The sequence below is a fragment of the Lactuca virosa genome, chromosome 1 (genome assembly GCF_052849685.1).
Source record: "Lactuca virosa cultivar CGN04683 chromosome 1, Lactuca_virosa_CGN04683_v6, whole genome shotgun sequence".
Lineage (NCBI taxonomy): Eukaryota > Viridiplantae > Streptophyta > Magnoliopsida > Asterales > Asteraceae > Lactuca > Lactuca virosa.
Genome location: NC_136426.1, coordinates 324,884,283 through 324,905,513, shown reverse-complemented (window position 1 = coordinate 324,905,513; position 21,231 = coordinate 324,884,283). Strand labels below are relative to the sequence as shown.

At 35.9% G+C, this 21,231-nt stretch overlaps 1 protein-coding gene across 1 annotated transcript; it reads right to left on the bottom strand.

Moving 5' to 3' along the window:
- Positions 1–11,459: 11,459 nt before the first annotated feature.
- On the bottom strand, positions 11,460–14,945 carry LOC145168680 (OBERON-like protein). The gene is made up of 3 exons (XM_079087425.1): positions 14,717–14,945; positions 13,038–14,088; positions 11,460–12,330 (listed from the first exon to the last, which is right to left on the bottom strand). Exons 2-3 carry the CDS (start codon positions 14,080–14,082, stop codon positions 11,672–11,674), a joined length of 1,704 nt encoding a protein of 567 aa, XP_078943551.1. The 5' UTR covers positions 14,083–14,088; positions 14,717–14,945; the 3' UTR covers positions 11,460–11,671.
- Positions 14,946–21,231: the final 6,286 nt, after the last annotated feature.

The window sequence follows — 21,231 nt, the reverse complement described above, 5'->3', positions numbered from 1 at the left end:
ACTATGTGACTTAGAAAGTAGTTGAGCCACCAACTTTCTCAAGACTTTGACACCCAACTCTCCCGGCTTGTCAATATGTGACTACATCTCCAAGATGTGATCACACCTAGACCTTGCCTTGCCAATAGGGCTTGAGTGACCTTAAACTTTTTAGGAACTTGTGGGTTAGGGAGAATAATTGGAGGAGGTGAAAGAAGTATGATATCCATGGGACATCATCTTCATTTAGGAAAGCTTGTTTCAAGAGATTTGGGAAGATCATAAATGTCTAGACCAGACATCTTTTTGGGAGATATTCAAGATAGTTGATTTAAAGTCCTTAATATGACACCCAATATGAAATATTAAGGCTAGGACCCAACAAACTATTTTATTACTTAGAAGAGGGATGCCGTAATCCAAGCTATAAAATATTTGAAGGTAGGTGAATGACGATTCACCAATTTCCACCATGAAAAACGAAATAATGTATTAGGTTTTAATTGGATTTGAAAGTCCTAGATCCTTGAGATTCATTGAACTGTTCAAAGGCATGTTTCAATCTCGAGTGTGCCCTTCAGGTTTTGTGACTGGGATGCCGAGGATCACAAAACAAGGTGTGAATAACCATGCAAATATACTTGGTACCCTTAATATTTACCCCTTAATCAGTGTGCCGGTTAACCACACACGCTCCACCGATACTATGATAAATATTAAGTTACCCTTTGCCTACCTTGTTAAGTCCAGGTTAGTGTGCCGGTTAACCACACACGCTCCACTAACGACTTAAGCAAAGTGCAAAGTGTAATTTCATGGGTTAGCACCAAATTCACATTTTCCTAAGTAACTAAGATTGGGTATTAATAAGAGTTTAGTTACTTAGTATTTATCATTAATACTTTTAATGAAAGGAGAATTATAGTCCTTGTCCTACCCGTTCGGCTAACGACCCTCCACCAGTCAAGGAAGCGGTGGGTGAGAGTGGACACCCATTAAACTGCAATTTTATAGGCAGTAACCTTATACCCCCCTTATAGACCGGCTTTGTGAATGAGGCCTACTAACGGTAAGACTGACTTTACTCTTATACATATATATAAATATTATTAACTTATAATATTATAAAGTATAAGGGTTGAATTTTAACTTTTAAAATTCTAAGGGCTAACTTGGAATTAAAGTATTCATAAGTAAAAACTTTTCAAATTCCAAAACTTGAGGGCAAGTTTTGAAACTATTCAAAACTAATTAATTCCATAACTTATGAGTTTAAAGTAGTTTTAATTAAAAAAAAAAAAACTCTTCAAGTTCCATAACTTGAGGACAAGTTATGGAAGACTTTAAACTAATTAATAAAAAAAATAACTTTTTTTTATTGTAACTTATGGAACTAATTAAGGTTACACTTTTTTAATTTAATGAAGAGACTCTTGAACCTCCATAACTTGAGGACAAGTTATGGAGTCATAAAACCATTTAATTAGAACTAGACTCTTCATTTTGTAACCTTTGCCAACTTTTATGAGTTTTATGATTCTTAAATGTGACTTTTCATATAACTTGAGGACAAGTTACAAAAACACACTTTGGAATCAACTCTTAGATTAAAATGGATTGAAAACAACTATTTCACACAACTTTTCTATTAATCTAAGAACCTCATAAGAACAAGATAATTCAAATCATCAATCTTCAAGAAATTAGCATGAACATACAAACTAATACAAATCTTGAAATTATGACAATTATCTTAGAAATTAGATTAGCATGAACATTACCACATCAAAAACAAGTTTACAAAAACATCTTAGGGTAATGTTCCTAGTCCAATTCCAGCCAAAACAATCGAATATATGCATCCAACTCGATTTTTCAGCTACTTTTGCAAGTATAACAAGAAAACAAGCCTAGGCTCTGATACCACTGTTGGGTTATGAGCATTCTAACACTCCTAAGTGTACATGCAACCCTAAATACCTTGGATCTATGTTTTCTCTATTATACATACAATTATGAACATCCAAGGTATTATCCTAATCTAGCATACAAAATAATAAATATAACAAGATAGAATACATACCTCTTTGATGTAGAATGTCTTCATTAAGCTTGAGTTCCTAGTGCCCCAAGTGTGACACCTCAAATGGTTCACACAACACCAAATACACTTGGAATAACTTGAGAGAAACTTGAACACTCCTTGAAATCGTCTAGCCCTCACACTCACACATTAGTGCCCGATTTCTTGAGCCATGGGATTCTTTTATATGGTGGCTATTAGGGTTACACCATGTAACTCATAACTTTACCCATTCCTTATTCTCCATGGATTTTAACCTCCATGGAGTATCCATGGGTCACCCCATGGACTTAGTCCAACATAAGGAATCTTGGATCACAAGCCCACATATATAAGAATGAATGATTTACACAATCAACCCATATATTTAATTAGTCTCCTTTTGATCACTTAATTAATTCCAAATTAATTCTTGATCAATACTAATTAAATAACCTTATTAATATATATTAGAACTTATAATATATTAACCAACCTTAAGTGTTATTTCTCTCATTATAGTCTATCCAAATGCATGATGCCATGCAACCCAAATGGACCATGCCGGGTCGGGTCAAGTCTTACCAATTATAGTTATGGACTTAGACATTAATCCAACAAATCCAACTACAGATGGGTTCCAAAGGTTCACTCTCCCAAATCTTCTAATGATTCTAATATTTCTACATCTTCTGTTTGTGATAAGCAGGACATGTCATGGGAGAGATTACCTTGCAAAGATGACAAAGGTCAACCCAGCTTCAAAATGGATTGGGTTCCAAAGACCAACGGATCTCGCTCTGTGTCGGAACAGCTATGGAGGGATATCATCAGACTTCGGTTTGTTGGTAGTGGCTGTTCCAGGCACATGATAGGGACATCTCTCAACTGTACAACATTCAGAACTGTGCTTGAGAGTATGTGTCCTTTGCGGGAAAGGAAGTAAGGAAGGAGAGGATCACAAATGGGGTTATGTGCTTAATGACATGAAGAATTTTCGGATCTGTTATGAGATTATGCGTGTTATTCTCAGATCTTCTGGATGCAAATTCAATCGGTGACTTACGGTTTGATTTTTCTTCTCGATACTCCTGAGTTTATCTTACAATGATTCGTGTCAAAGATAATTTTTTTCTTATAGTTTTTCGCTAGTAGGTTTTATTGGGAAGTGATATCAAGAAAGTGATAACGGGCAGTATAAACATGTGTAAGGGACTGAATCTGAATTGTCTAGACTCTGTGTTCAATGTGCTGGTAGGCTCGAAGGATTTGACAGTGTGGATTTAGATAGGATTGTTTTGATTGACCATACGACGCTCGGGTAGATTAAGCAGTGAGATAAACACGGGAACCCACAGGATACATTAAATTAATACGCATCTAGAACTGTGACTTAACTTTTCCTTGATGTACGAACTTATGTCCTTAATTCTGGTTCTGATAGGGCGACTGGGGGGTTCTGATAAAGTAGTTCTGTAGGAAATTATTTTCTTGCTTTCTATCTGTCAGTCATATGTTGCTTCCTCTGCGTGATTGGAAGAGATCTGACCTGTAATGCAACATATACAACTCTATTTCTATGCACCTTCTTATCTATGAAATTCTTTCTATTTGTTAGCCATATGATGTCCCCTCTGCATGATTGGAAGATCCGACCTGGGACACATCATATGCAACATTCTACCTCTCAATCCCTCTATCTCTATTAGTCATATGTTGTCCCTGCGTGATTGAAAGAGATCCGACCTGCGACACAATATATGCACCTATCTCTAAATCTGTCTTCCTCCTTAATAATTGTTTACTCACCTAAAGTAAGGAGTTGTTTGGAAGTTCTTGATAACCAGGGTATATCGGGAAGTAGGGAACACGTTCTAGTGCAACTAAAATTGAACCATTTAGAGGTTGTCTGTAGATCTCGCTGCTTAATTTAAGTGGACAACAATACCCGTGGTCATTGTCAGCTAAATGGTTTATTTAGAAAAATTTGTCGATATACTTCGTGTTTAAGTGGACTACAATACTGGCAATTGACCAGATCTATTCATGAAGGTGAAAGTACTGATAAACAAAGTTAAGGCTGTCTCACAACTTTGATCCCAAATATTTTTGTTTTTGTTAAATTTGTTCATAGTTTTCCTCTATACACAAATTAAGGGGGAGAATTAAAAAAAATTCAAAAATCAAACAAAAATCAGAAAATTCAAAAATCAAACAAAAATCAGAAATTAAAAATCCAAAAAAAAAAAACAGTGTTATATTCTGTTTTATTTCTTGTTCAGAAAAATCAAAAATCCAAAAATATTGTGTGCTAACTTTGTTTTTAGTTTTGTTTTTATCTTTTAGTTTTGTTTTGTCTTGAAAAGTGAATTCAGGTGTAGATGAGACTCATGCAGACTGTATCGAGACTTTCTGAGCCAATGCTTCATCCGTGATCATCGAAGATTCTCATTTGAAGGAGCAAGAAATGAAGATTATTCTTTCAACATTCAATCTTTCAACCCCAGAAGCAAGTTGAAGTTGCACTTGAAGGTTATGTGACAAATTGCATTGAAGCCTCCTCAATCAATTTGCTGCTATCTTGTACTTGCTGAAGTGATCCAGAAGATTAGTTCTCTCTATTTTTCTCTCTGAAGATTCTCAAGCTGAAAGCGCTATCTTTCAAGAATCTTATCACGAAGCCTCCTCACCCAATGTGCGTTTAGAGTCAAATTTTGAAGAAAAGGCCAACTGCTCAAGATGAAGTCATTCGTTGAAGATTCATCAAGTTCATCTTGAAGTTGTGAAGAATTTAAAGTTTAAAGCTGAAGCCAAGCTCCCAATGAAGATTAACAAAAGCCAACTACTTTTTAGGGGGGGTTTGTTGGGTCAATTAGAAAATAAAGCTATAAACCAAGGGGGAGATTGTTGGGTCAAAATATTGGTTTATAATTTTTTTCTAGGAAAATATATTTTTATGTAGTTTTTGTGGCTGTGTATGGCCGTTATCGTGTGTACAGCTGTACTCGTGTGTACGGCCGTACTCGTGTGTACGGTCGTACTCCTGTGTACGGACGTACACGGGTGTACGGCTGGTGATCCTATATATACGGTGAGGGGTGCATGAGAGTGTACGACAAAGGAGCTTAAGTGTGTGTATTCTAAGGTGTTCTAGAGAGAGAAACTAGAGAAAAGAATAGTGTGTGTGAATCTATTGTAAGGATCTTCATTCATATTCATTCAATACATCATAGATTCAAGTTATTCTTCTTCTCCTTCTCTTCTATTTTGATCTGGCATCATCCGTTTGATTGGGATTCCGCACCATCAAACGGATCTGATTGATACACAAGCAGATTTGGGACTTATAGTTTTCAAAACCTTCTTAGTTGGTACAAGGTTTAGAATATAGGCAATAGTCTCTAGAAAAATCCCTAGAACATGATAGGAAGTGTAGCACGATTCATCATAGATCAAACCATATTGAGTAATTTTTGATTTCTCCTTTCAGACACACCATTATGTTGTGGTATTCCGGGTGGAACCATCTGTGAAACTATTCAATAGTTCCTAAGATGATCGTTGAACTCGTGACTAAGATACTCTTTGTTGGAAGATAGTACCCACATCCACAACAAGTTTGTGATATTACTATTAATGACAGTGTCCGTTTAGGTTACACGAAAGAACAAATATAAGCAATATTGATTTTGAGAAGAATTATAAGGATCTTGTTTGTTAATTAATTAATTCGTTAATTAATTTAATGAAACTTATAGATGTGTAAGGGTCTGAGTGTAAGAATCTGAAGGTCAGATAATTACCAAAGTTAAGAATAGTTGCTTGGTGACCAAGTAATTATTTCTTAGGGTTTAAAATCATTCTATCATAAACACTACTAGAAAAAGGTAGAGTTTCCTACAAAAATTTCCGATGACCAATAATTCATCGGTATTTCCTACATAGTACCGATGAACTTTCGAGGAAAATGCGTTCTGATATTTTCTCAAAAATTCCTTAGTAATGTGTAGGAAACTCCAAGGAGCCTCACATTTTACGTTAAAACTTTTTCATTTACGTGGATTCCTAGAAAGTTTTTCGGAACTTCTGAAGATATTTAAAATAAAAATAATATACATTATAAATATTATTAATATTATCATATAATATTATTATTAACATTATTTGTAATTTTGTTATTAATATTATCAATTTGACATAAACAATATGTCAATATCTATATTATCACTTTATTATTTAAAATTAACAATCTACTTTTCATTTAACAATCTATTCTGATAAATGAAATCTTTTTGCCACATGTCACACTCTTATTGATTTGGCCACATATCATTTTGTGGTTAATTTCAATTAAATTTTTTCCACATGGTATTTTGTGGTTTTTCTCTTTTATTAAATTCCACATAATATTCAAATGTAACAATTGCAATAAATGTAATAATAAATGTATATCAATGTAACACCCAAAAATTTCAACCAATTTAAAACATTTTATTTCATTCAAAGACCATTAAGTTCATACATCTTGTTTTCAAAATAGTTTAGACATCAGAGTATCCCCCAGAACCATATCACATAAATCATAAAACATGAGGAGCGGTACGATCACGCCTTCGCCTTGCCACGATCTCCTGAAGTACCTGAAACAATAAACTGCAACTGTAAGCCCGAAAGCTTAGTGAGTTCCCCCAAAGTACCCATACATACATAAACATACGCATGCAACAAAGAACAACATACTATAGGTCCAATCAACCTTCCGGTTGGAATACCCCTGGCCCTCAACCATCGGGTTGGAATGCCTACATACTACGAGCCCAATCATCCTACCGGGATGGAATACTCTCGGCCCACAACCATCGGGTTGGAATGCCCATACACCTATACGTACAACAATAACTACTATGGGTCCAATCATCTCGCAAGATGGAATACCCCAGGCCCCTCAACCATCGGATTGGAATGCCAACCTACTACGAGTCCAATCATCCCACCTGGATGGAATACTCCTGGCCCATAACCATCGGGTTGGAATGCCCCACTTCCTATACATACAATAACTACTACTATGGGTCCCATCATCCCTCAGGATGGAATACCCCAGGCCCCTCAACCATCGGGTTGGAATGCCAACCTACTACGAGTCCAATCATCCCACCTGGATGGAATACTCCTGGCCCACAACCATCGGGTTGGAATGCCCTTACACTAGCAAACATGCACACATAACAGGCAACCACATAACACTCTACAGAACCAACATACTAGGGCCCTATCATCCTACCAGGATGGAATGCCTTCTGCTACTGCTCAACATACATATCCCGCAGGTAACCTCCTACCAGCGTACATAAGGCAAGACCAGGTCTATGAATATAACCACTACCCAACTACCAGGGTGCTGATCCAACAAAACTTGCCATCACTTAACTACCTTATCCTCCAGGATACTAAGCTAACAGAGCATAACATCATATCATTATCCTATCTACCAGGATACTAGCAAGCATATCATCACATAAGCATAACAAGCTATAAACAACAATTCAAAGGGCCGGCCTTGGTGCCTTAGACCCTTGAGTACAGTGAGGATAACTCACCTGAAACAAAGAACCGAACCACGAAAACACACTCCCAAAGCACTGCTCCAAACCCCAACACCAATTGCCATCAATGGACCATTGACATAAATAACCAATTACCATAACACCCATGAAGGTCAAAGTCAAAGTCCAGGCCAAAGTCAAACTTCATGACTGACTCTACTCGCCGAGTCAACCCGTTGACTCGTCAAGTCCTTATACTTTGAAAACTCTTAGACCACGACTCAACTCGCCGAGTCACCCCAAGACTCGTCGAGTCCAACGATCTCTGATTCCCATCCTGCTCAACTCACCGAGTCACCTCCCGACTCACTGCTTCGAGGTTTAACCAGAAGAGATTGGGGTTCTACAACCAGACTCGCCGAGTTGTTCTTCCAACTCGCCGAGTCCATGCACATGTTCATACAACTCGTCGAGTATACCCATGTGACTCGCCGAGTCTCTCCAGTTCTCAATCCATACAGTGGCTTTTCGAACCATGCAGGGGCTCCAATCCATAGATCCACTCTTTTACAGTCTAACCCTCACATAAAGTGGCAAACTTTACGTGAAACCAAGGAGATATAGGCCCAAAACACTCTAGGGCTAAGGTTAAGGACTAGGGGGCTTCACCAATATCTCTTAGACAGGAGCTTTATGACATTTTGGACCATCACAAGCCTAGATCTGAGGTAGCAACCTCAGATCTAAGCCTCTAACTCGAAATAGCTCTCAATCATACCAAAAATGCCCCAAATCTCAAATGATAAAAGATCTAGATGCAAAAGAGCCCAAGCAACATATTATTACCTCCAATATAAGCTCCAACTGAAGTAGATCCCGGATCTACACCACTCCTTTGCAGCAAGCCTCTTGATCTTCAAGCCTCTTTCCAAGATTTCCTCCTCCAAAGCTCTATTCTCTCTAATAATGGAGGCTCACTCGATTTTAGGGTTTCTGGATCTCAAAAGGGTAGTAAAGAGGCTAAGGGTGGGTTATAATGTTCTTTATATAGGGCACAACCCCCGGGATTAGGGTTTTCTCTCTACAGCACCAACTCGTCGAGTCCAAGCCGCCGACTCGGCGAGTTGGCAACTTAAACCGCGACAGAATCCCGCTCCGACTCGGCGAGTAAGCAGACCTACTCGTTGAGTCCCTTCTTTTATTTACACTTTTGGCCCTTCATTGAACTTCTGAAATTTCGGGATGTTACAATCAATTTCATTAATTGACTTTCCTTCTAATTTCAATTTTTCTAAATTAAAGCCTCATTAGTATCCTTTGTTTATTTATCTAAATTATTTGTTTAAATTTAACAAAGAAAAAAAAACACTTTAATTGTAATAATTCAATATTTTTTAATTTTTCTTATAAAATCAAACTTCTCAAATGTTTAGAATTTATATTTAATTTTTCTTTTAAATGAACCTATGTAATACATGAGTCTTACACCTAGCTAATCTAATAAATAAATATTTTGTTTGTCACATGTTATACTCTCATTCATTTTGCCAATTATTTTAAATTAGTTTTTTTTCATATGTTATTGGGTAAATAGCACAAAAGACATTAAGTTACATTAAAATTCTAATTTGACACTGCGTTTTTTGTCTCAAATTTGACAGTGTTTTCCAATTTTTTACAATTCTGACTACTTAACCGGTCAACTCGGTTACCTGCTGACATGACATGATGACATGTCAGTTTTGGTAACGTGACATGCTGACATGTCTAATTGAATTTTTTCCCACAAAAGACACTAAGTTTTCACTTTTTTCGTTTTTGACACTAAGTTTAATTTTTTCTTTCAATTTTGACACTCTATTTTTTTGTTCCAAATCGGACATCATTTTTTCTAATTTTGTTCAATGTTGACCATTTTCCATTTGAAACCGTATAAATATACCTTTTTATTACATTTTAAACCTTATAAATATATATATTTTTTTGTTTAAAAACCATAATTTTATATAATTAAAAGGTTTTTTACATTCACAACATAATGTTATGCATAAATATGCATTATAGTTATATTATGAGAACCAAACTAACCATAAGCTTCAAATAAGATGCAAAAATTTCACGGGACATCTGTGTCTTGATCGACTACACACCTCAAAACTCATTTTAAAGTTGTGTATTTAATATAAAATACAAATTTTATATAACTAATACATATTTATAAATAAATTATGGTTTGAATGTAAAATAACCTTATATTTATACAAAAATATGGTTTTTAAATGAAAAAAATATATCTATACGGTTTAAAATGTATTAAAAAATATGTATACGGTTTCAAATGGAAAAATGTCAACATTAAACAAAATTGGAAAAAATAATGTTCGATTTGGAACAAAAAAAACAGAATGTCAAAATGGAAAGAAAAAATTAAATTTAGTTTCAAAATCGAAAAAAAATGAAAACTTAGTGTCTTTTATTGGAAAAAAATTAATTTTGATACGTCAGCATGTCATGTCAGCATGCCACATCTTCAAAAATGACACGTCATCATGTCACGTCAGCTAGGGGTGAGCGCGGTGCGGTTATTAGCCAAAACCTCACCACTAACCGCAAATGCGGTTAATCAATTTTCAAAACCGTTTGGTGCGGTTATTTTTACGGTGCAGTTAGGCGGTTATTTTTGCGGTGCGGTTTTGTTTTTTTTTTTTGGTTGCGGTTATTAACCGCATAAATTTGGTGCGGTTATTTTGTGTGGTTTTTAACCACAGTTTTAAGAGTTCAAACATATTACTTGTAATGATAAAAAAACATAAGGTATAAGACAATTAACTTAAATCACAAACAACTAATATCTTAAAAACGTTAAATCATTAGCAATTAACAATAAATATCTTAAAATTGTCTAATTTCACCATTTTTCAAAGTTAAACATAACAAAAAACCAACACTTTTGTCTTCTAGTATTTTATCCATCTTTCATCCATGAAACTTGTCTTATTTTTAATATTTAATATATTAATAATTAATAAAAAAAATTGTATATAATATATGCAGTGCGGTGCGGTTTTTCAAAACTAATAACTGCACCGCACCGCAAATTTGCGGTTTTTGAAAAACAGAAAACCCCACCATCGGTTTTTATTACGGTTACGGTTTATGCGGTTAATTTTAGTTGCGGTGCGGTTTTTGCTCACCCCTAACGCCAGCAGGTAATCGAGTTGACCGGTCAAGTGGTCAGAATTGTAAAAAATTGGAAAACACAGTGTCAAATTTGAGAAGAAAAAAAACACAGTGTAATATTAGAATTTTGATATAATCTTGGTGTCTTTTGTGCTATTTATCCTATGTTATTTTATGATTTTTTTTTTTCATTTTGTTAAATTTCACATAATATTTAAATATAATAATAATTGCATATCAATTTAATTAACTGGCTTTCCTTTTATTTTTAAAATTTCTAAATTAAAACCTCATTATTTTTATTTGTTTATTTATTTAAATTGTTTGTTTAAATTAAAAAAAACACTTTAATTTTATTAATTCAATATATATTCTTTTTATTTTTCTTATAGATTCAAATTCACAAATGTTTTGAATTTCATTATTTTTTTAAATGAACCCATGTAATACATTAATCTTACACCTAGTTACATCAATAAAATGAATATTGTATTACTTTCAAAGCAAAATATGTTGCTTTTTGACAAATAATTTTGTGGACCAAATAAAAATTATAAAGCGCGTTACAAAAACTACAAGAGACTCGTCCCCTTTCTTTTAATAGTAACATACACAAACATTTTATGGTTATGTTTAATGAAATTTATAAGAAGGGCATTACAAAGATCACAAGTTTTATCCCACTACCATCATTATCAATCCCAATCCCAATCTCAAATCCCAATCTCAATCTCAATCCGAGTCCAATGCATGCCAAACACAGTACAAGGTCATCATACTCTACCTTATCCGGTATAAAGTTAAGTTACTACAACTTTGAACTACAATTATAAACAACATAACATAACAAAAAAAAATAAAAAAATCCAAATCATCCCCAAAAAAATAAAATAAAATAACCAAATCAAACGGACCCACGTGAGCGTATATCACTCGCTTGCCCGTCTCCTTTTGTCGGCGCAGTGTACATGTTCTTGAGCAAATCCTGAATCTTATTATACATCATCATCTGAGACGGCTCACCACCACCACCAACACCGCCGCCGCCGCCACCACCACCACCACCGCTGCCACTACTGCCGCCACCTCTGGATGAAGTTTCTGCCAACTTCATCTTCTCAAATAAATACTGTTTTTCAGCTTCAGCCTCATGTAACCTCTGTTTCAAATACCTGCTAGCGTAATCATCCTCCGATTTTTCAACTTTTGCAAGCGCGATCCGTTGCAGGCGGTCGGCTTCGCGGCGGGCCTCGGCGGCTTTAAGGTCAAACATCTCGGCCTCGGCCTGTTTGAGTCTGACGATGCTTTCGAGCTCCTCCACTTGTTGCTTCTTTTTTTGTCTTTCCATTTTTAAGGCGGCTACTTCTCGCGCTTTGTCTTTCAGTTCTTGATCGCATGCCTCCAGTGCTAAACGCGCTTTTTTTGTCATACGCACTTTTTCTTCTTCCACCATTTCCATTTTCTTAATGGCTTCTTGGACCACGTCTGCTATTCGGTTGAATGCTTCTTGTGGGGCCATTACCCCACCACTTTCTTCATGTTTTCGGGGGTCTATGTCAAACTCTGCAATAAATGGCAATGTACTTTCATTTCCTATTTTAAGTTTTTCCTATTATTTAGACATTGTACTTCAATATTCTACCCAAATATAGCATTGTACTTTCAACTAGGACATTACACTTTGAAGAATCTATGATGAAATTTTCGTTTGTATTTGGATGACATTGCGTTAATTGTGTTAACAGAACCTTAACATTATCAAGTGTTTAAAAGGAGGGAAAAATGTAATAGCAACATACTTTCATTTTTTTGTTTGTTATGGCATCCTACTTTTAATCCATTTTAGGGTAAAATACAAGAATTGCAATGTACTTTCATTGATATTTTTATTACAGCAGCCTATTTTCGTTTTTTCCTATTATAAAAGATAAACCCAATTATAGCAATATCATCCAAATACAAAGCAATTAAACTATATTCCATCCCGACTATACCATTAAACTTCAATATTGATTTTATAATTATTATAATTATAACTATTATTATTTTCTCCTTTCTCTATATTTCTAAGTTTTTCTGACGTATTATTACCGAATTATGATATCTGACCATGAAGAATGATCTCTTATCCCATATCAGACTAGTTATTTTTCATGGATAATTGCCGAATTATGATATTTGACCTTATAAAATGAAAACTTCAATCAAATTAACTAATTAAATATTTCAACAGGACAAAAAGAACAATTTGATAGAGAATATTTTATTACCTTGGAAAAAGGAGAGTATAGCCTTTGAAGCCACAGGTTCTGCTACCCCAGTTTTCAACTTTTCGACAAGTTCTCCACACTTCCAATACAATTTCCTCCCTCTAACTTCTTCACTCCCCCGAAAAATCCTACTCACATATTCAAGTTCTCTAACCAAAGCCTCTCGATCCCACAAAGGAGCACAATGATGAAATACATCTTTCACCCATCCAAACAATTCAGATGTCCTCATACACGCCCTACACCTGAAAACCATCTCCCCCAAACTCCCACCATTCCCAATTTGTGCATTATGTATTGCACAATCCGTATGTGTCCAATGAGAACACACATCACACCCTATCCAACGACACGTATTCACCTCAAAATCAAACTTGCTACAGATCACACACATGCAAAGATTACAGAAACCGTTTCTTTTTACACAAATCTCACACGTGCAGTTATCAGCAGGGATCTGGTTTCCACACGCGATGTTTCTACATCTTTTGTATAAAAAGATTTCAATTAAAGAAGCTTGAGATAGACTAACAGTTGGATGAAGGAAAGCTTGGATTCCAGTTTTTATAGCAACCAAGATTTCTAACTGCCCTCGGTGAGCTATAACCAGGGTCTTTTCGGTCAAATCACCACGACTCAAAACCATTTTTTGAAGAAAAATGTATTCTTCTCTATGTTGATGACCACCCATTCCTTCGATAAGACCACGGAGTTCGTTTTTTAGCTTGTCTAAATACTCGTTGGGAAGATGATGCATTCTTTCTGCGATTATATCGACTCTTTCTCTTGAAATGTCTCTAAGAGACATTTTGTCAGTTATATGGCGGATGACAGAATGTTCGTTTTCTGGTGGTTTGGATACTGTTAATGGGTCGGGTGTGGGCCAGGTTTCACGGGAACTTGCACTTTCGGTTGGTGAATCACGGATTTGGTCTGAATTTGAGCCACGTTCTTGAATGTTGGGAGATCCACATGCTTCACCTGGAACGAGAGTTAGAGATGTGTGGAGGACCCCGGACTTTGGTTGCTGACGTGGCGGCAACATTGATTACTGAAGTGATTAACAAACACATATGGAGATTTAGTTTAATATTCAGAAAGAATCATCATGACTGTAATTGAAGATGATAGGTCAAACATTTGCATACAGTATGATTCAAGAACAAACGAACAGTTATTTGAGTCTCTAAAATGTTCAGGGAAAAAGGGGTATCCGTATCATCAAGGAAGTAGAGAGATTTTTCTCATGTGCCCTTATAAACCGTAAAATAAATTTGTAAAAAGGCCCAAAATCTTTCCGGTGATATCCAAATACCAAAAATGGAAATCTAGATATAGCAGGCACCCAATTTCGATCTTCATAAACGCGTAAATTTCATATATATCATCTTCGAAATCTTAAAAATGTCTTAGAATCGTAATTCGAGCAAAACAGTTGACTTTTGAAACTCAGAGAACTTCTTCATTTTCAATTTCATCACACCGCAATTCATAAACCTCAGGATCCTAAGCTTCCAAACACTACCTTCTACACACGTCTAGTGCTAAATCAACGATTTGATGTTCCAATCGACAAAGACTATGAAACGGGAACTATTGGATTATTGGATTCCGTTAAAATCCAACATATATAACACGAAATGCAAAAATAACATAAATCTAATCGGAAGTATACTCACCAGAACCAAAAAGTCCTCGATTTGAAGAGAAATTAGATGGATAGCCTTCAAATCAAGCTTTCAAATTAGGTCGATGAAGAGAGAGAAACACGTAATTTTAAGATCGCTCTCCCTTCTCTACTTCTGCAATCCTTCGATTTGACCTGACGAAAACCCTAATCCATTTTTCTTGTGTTTATACCAAAGAAGGAAGCCGACCGTTTTTTCCCTTTTCACCTTTTTCTTCAATGCGTTGACCGGTTAATCCGGTCATCGTCTTGGCGGCTTCAGCGTTCTTTCACTTATTTCGGCAGTGGACTAAAAAGCCCCACAACTATCTCTATATATTATAAACAGCCCTCCATGATTCGGTAAATGGTAACACATTGACCTTTTTATAAAAATGTTAGCATTAAATGCAAAATAGGAACGCAATTTGAATTATTTATTTTAACTTTATATTTTTATTATAACGTTATGGCTTAAAAGAAAATGTTTAACCGTAATTTTCAATTTTATAGTTATAGAGAATTTTTAAAATATAATACTGTAATAAAAAATAACTAATTGTACACTATAATAATTAAAGAGAATTTTTCTTATTGTCTAAAAAGAAGTTTTTTTAGTATCGTCTATTGGTATTATTATTTTTCCTAAAATATTAATTGTAAATTGAAACATAATTACATCTTTGCAATTCTATAAAAGTTGTGAACTGTATAATACATAATGGAAACGATAATACTTATCCGTTATTCATGTTTATCTCTAGTTATATTGTTATCCTTTTTATTGTTATTGAATTTGTGCATGTGTATCCAAACACCTCTTCATGACATAATAGAATCAAAGTATTGACCAAAAATCGTTTCCGATAAACTTTGATATCTTACTTTTATTCTATGATATTAGCATGGTCATTTAATTTGTAAATTTTATACCGTCGATGACATTATGAACCCTAAAGACAACGGCGATGTTGAAACCTTATTTAATCTGTCCTTTGATTCAAACTCATCGTACTATATTCACCCAATGATTACCCCGAAAAATGCATGTCAATGAATGCCTCCAATAGGGGTGATAATTATTCGGTTTGAAACCAAAAAATATGATAATCAAATCGATTCAGACCAAACCATATTCAAATTTGGTTTTTGGTTTGGTCCGAGACCAAACCGAATTTTGAATTTGGTTTTTTGTTTGAGTTTTGGTCTCGTGAAGTTTAGACTAAACCGAACCGAAAAAACCGAATTGTGTTAATTAATTAATTTAATTAAAAACATATTTTATATTCTACATATTAAGTAATAATATTAAATAAAATATTAAATAATCAATATAAAATAAAATACATTTTATTCCTTTTATAAATTTATGGTTTTCACTTTTAACAACTCATAGTCATAACTCTATCGACCAATCAACCATAATGATTCATACATATTTTTCAATTTTCAATTTCACCTCCCGACCTTCACTCTCCACAGCCATTACGATCGTCGATTCCTTATTCTCACCCCCAGTTTCACCACTCATGCGATATTGAAGTCAATCTAGAAAAAAAAATTGTAACACCGTGGTTTCCATTTTGGGTTCTTTGGTCCAAACGCCAAGCGTTTGGTATAGAACGCTCGATGTTCAAACGCCAGGTGTTCTATGATGGATGCCAGGCGTTTGCACGTAGAGACCAACCCTAATTTTTAGGGTTTGCACCCTATTTAAAGAATATTATGGCTTCAAAACCCTTCACCACTCCAGCCTCCAACCTCATTTCGAAAACCATAAGTGTGTATGAGAGTTTGAAGTCGTGGTTCATCTTTTTGGTATCATTTAGTGTTCTTGATAAGAGAAGGAAGATCTTTGGAATATTGTGGTTGCTCTCTAGCTTGTGGATCTGGACTCTTGGCATCTTGGAGCATCATTTTGTGGTATAAAGTTCTGAACTTGATCATCATATCTCTAGATCTTGTTTATGTTAGAAGTTTATGCTTATTAGCCCCATTTTCTTGGTCTTTTGGGTAGGAGCTACCTTAGACCAAAGGAGTTGTCCTTTTGGACGTTTTAGGGTAGATTAAGGCCCCGTTTGATACGCATTTTTCCAGGTCCAAACAGATCTTTCTGGCTGAATGGACCGGAAAGACTGTTTGATTTGCACAAAAGAAGGGGTCTTTCCCGGTAAGATATGTCTTTCCCAGAAAGCCCCAAAATCATATCTTTCTGGCTGAATGGGCTGGAAAGACAATTATACACCAAACCCCGCCTCTTTCTTTCTTTATTGGATTATTAATTTTTTTAAATAACTTTTTTTAATTATATTTTTTTATTGAATTATTACTTTTTTTCATCATTCAGCACAGTCAATCAGATGTACAATCAAACAGCATGGTTTCTTTCCCAGTCAGAAAACTTTCCCAGACAACACTTTACCAGACAGCACTTTCCCAGACAGAAACTATCAAACGGGACCTAAGTGCTAAAAGTGTAATCTTGGACCTTCTTTTCACTCCATGCAAGTTTTGAGGTGTTTTAATGGGTTAAGGAGTTTGAGTTTTAGCTTTTTGACTCATTGTAACCAACATGGCCATAAAGTCTGCAACTTTATGGCTTTAGACGTTCTATTAGCTATGGATCTGAAGTTTGGACTTGATATCTTAAGCCATTAATGATGGTTTATGTACACTACAACAATCCTATGGTGTACATGCAACCCTAATGCTTTGGATCTAAGTTTTTCTCTATTGAACATGCAACTTAAATACCAAAGCATAGAACCCTAAAACTAGCATACAATTTTGAAATTCACAAGTGATTAGGGTTTAGATGTTACCTCTGATGGGTTTTGAGCACTATAAAAATCCTATGGTGCACATACAACCCTAATGCTTTGGATCTAAGTTTTCTCAAGTTATACATGCAATTTTCTTTTATCCAAAGCATGAACCCTAACTAGCATACAATTTTGAGATTTACAACATAAAACAAGTTAGATGAATACCTCTTTGTTGTAGCTTGTAGAACTTGGCCTTTCAAGAGCTTAGTACCTCAAATGTGATACCTCAAATAAGTCACAACCACCAAGAACAATGGAGGATTATGAGAGAGAGAGGCTAGGAGGCACCAAAAATCGGCTAGGGTTTCTTCTTGGAAGTCTTGGATGATTTTGGGAGTGCTAGGGGTTACATTTATAGTGTGGAATTCCTAGGGTTTTAACTTGTAAACCCTAATTCATTTACTTAGGCCTTTAAGCAATCCAATAACTCATTTGATAGGCCCTTTGGACTAAATCTTCATGGACTCTCACATAGATTTAGTCCATCCCTAATCAACATGGATCATTAGCCCAAACTATATGTATTACTGATTTACCTAATCAGTCCCCGTTAACTTAATCAGTCTCTTTTGATCACTGAATTAATTCCAAATTAATTCCTGATCAATACCAATTAAATAATATGATTTCTCAATTAATATATTATTTTTATAATATATTAATAAATCACAAATAACCTCTTTCTCAAATATTCATCCTATCAAATTGCTTTGGTGAAGGCAACCCAAAAGGACCATGCTACTATCGGGTCAAGTGCATACCAATTATAGTTATGGGCTTAGACATCTAATCCAACAGTCTCCCACGTGGATAAGTCTAATAACTCTAACTGTCAATGCAACTTCAAAATCCGATCAGCATTAGTAGCTCTCAAAAGCCGATTTCCAACTTTGATCTAGTCAATAACTCGTCCTTTAGATAAGGGATCATATAATCCTCTGTTCTTCAAGATATCGTGTGGATAAAGACATGGAATAAAGTCATACTCATTGTCCAACAGTTTGTTTCCCGATTCCTGATTTGTTTGACATAGAACTTAATTGAACACATCAATTGAGTCCTAACTGGGCCCGACACATAAGTCAAAACAAAATCATCGAGGGGCCCATGATATCGCTTTTAATCCTCTTAGGATAAAAGGAATAGATAAACTTCGACTTATATGTTTGTACTAATTACTTGTTAAATTATACACAACAACACGTTTTATAACATCAAGTTACTGATGCGTTTTCGTACTATCAATGCACAACCAACTCGTAATCAACAACTCATAGATCTTGGTTTGAAGACTATACGATATTATCATATCACAATCACTCGTGATAAATTCCATGAAGTGATTCATGTGAGCGTGGGTTTAATCCAATACTCAAATCTTATTTCAGGAGCACTCATGAACGTTGTAGCAAACTTTTGCTATATCTAAACACTTTAGACAATTTACAAGCCGATTCATGACAGTCTAACTTCATAACCTACTTCCAAAGTATGATTGACTGTGGATAGTTCGAATAATCATATTATTCTGGAAGTCAAAACATGCAAAAAGTGAAACATAAAATAAACAATTGACAAAAGACAGTAAACTTTACTTATAAATAAAACTCTTATTATTTAATCATTAAATGTCAATTGCATTTATTTATTACAAGTTTCTAACTGCCTATCTAATCACTAAAACTAATATCGTCCCTTAGGTCAATGCTCTTAGAATGCTGCAAATGCTTAATCCTACTCAGTCCCTTCGTAAAGGGATCTGTTGGGTTATCCTCTGACGATACCCTCTTCACTACGAGGAGTCCCTCTTCTACTCGATGTCTTATGAAGTGATATTTTCTGTCGATGTGCATGGATCTGCCATGATCCCTTGGTTCCTTGGTTAAGGCGACCGCACCCTCGTTGTCACAGAAAATCTCCATAGGCTCCTTTACTGTTGGTACAACTCCAAGGTCTCCGATGAAGTTCTTTAGCCATATTGTCTCATTCGACGCTTCGCTTGCTGCTATGTACTCTGATTCGCACGTTGAATTAGCTACAGTCTCCTGTTTGGAACTTTTCCATGTTACTGCTCCTCTATTTAGGGTAAATACCCAGCCCGACTGAGAGCATAAATTATATCTGTCGGTCTGAAAGTTGGTGTCACTATACCCTGTCACTCTCAAGTCATCACTCCCACCGAGGGTAAGGACCCAGTCCTTAGTCCTCCACAGGTACTTAAGAATGTTCTTTACTGCTATCTAGTGAGTTCTACCAGGATTGCCTTGATATCGACTAACCATACTCAAAGCAAAAGCCACATCATGGCGAGTACATGTCATAGCATACATGATCGAGCCAACGGCAGAAGCATATGGTACTCGACTCATTTCTGCTATTTCGGCATCGGTACTCGGACTCCGAGTCTTACTCAGTTTGGTATTGCTCTGGATAGGCAATTCTCATTTCTTCGAATTCTCCATGTTGAAACGTTTCAACACCTTGTCCAAGCAGGTACTTTGACTAAGTCCTATTAGTCTTTTACTCCTATTTCTCAATATTCTTATACCTAGAATGTAAGCAGCTTCCCCGAGGTCCTTCATAGCGAAACACTTCCCAAGCCAGGACTTAACTTCCTACAAGGTCGGAACGTCGTTTCCTATTAGTAGTATGTCATCCACATATAACACCAGAAAGCTAACTATACTCCCACTAGCCTTGACATATACACAGGACTTATCCTCGCTTCTTGAAAAACCAAACTCTTCGACTTTCTCATCGAAACAAAGATTCCATCTGTGAGTCGCTTGCTTTAATCCATAAATGGATTTCTTCAGCTTACACACTCTATTAGAGTACTTCGCATCTACAAAACCCTCTGGCTGACTCATGTAAACATCTTCAGCCAATTCCCCATTAAGGAAAGCGGTTTTGACATCTATCTGCCATATTTCATAATCATGAAACGCAGCTATAAAGAGCTGACCCTTATAGACTTTATCTTTGCTACTGGTGAGAAGGTCTCGTCATAGCCAACTCCAGGAGTTTGAGTAAAGCCCTTCGCAACCAATCACGCCTTATATATGTGTACTTTCCCATCCATGTCGGTCTTCTTCTTGAAGATCCACTTGCACCCGACGGTCTTATGACCTGGTAGATTGTTAACCAAGTTCCAAAATTGATTGTCATACATGGACCGAATCTCGCTGTCTATTGCCTCTTTCCACTTTGTAGACTCTTGGCCCGCTATGGCTTCCTTGTAGTTGTTAGGTTCATCCAAATTTATCAGTGTGCTGTTACTGATAAACGTATCACCTTCACTTGTTATATGAAAACCCTATAACACAGGTGGAACACTAACTCTACTGGAACGTCTCAGAGGTAAGGACTAGTCAACTGGTTCAACAGGAGTCTCATCCTCAGGTTGAGCGCTAGTGTTAGAGGTTCCTTCATCGCTTAACTCTTGAAGCACTTCAAGGTCAATTTGCCTCCCACTATCCTCTTGGCATATGAGTTCTCTTTCACGAAAGACATCCCTTCGCGCTACGAAGACCACGATCTCACTAGGTCTATAGAACAAATATCCAAAGGATTTCTGTGGGTAACCGATGAAAATACAACGCTCAATATGAGGTTCGAGCTTGTCGTGAGTCTGTCGTCTTACGAAAGCCTCGCAACCCTAAACCTTGATATGCGCTAACTAGGGAACCTTCCCTGTCCATAT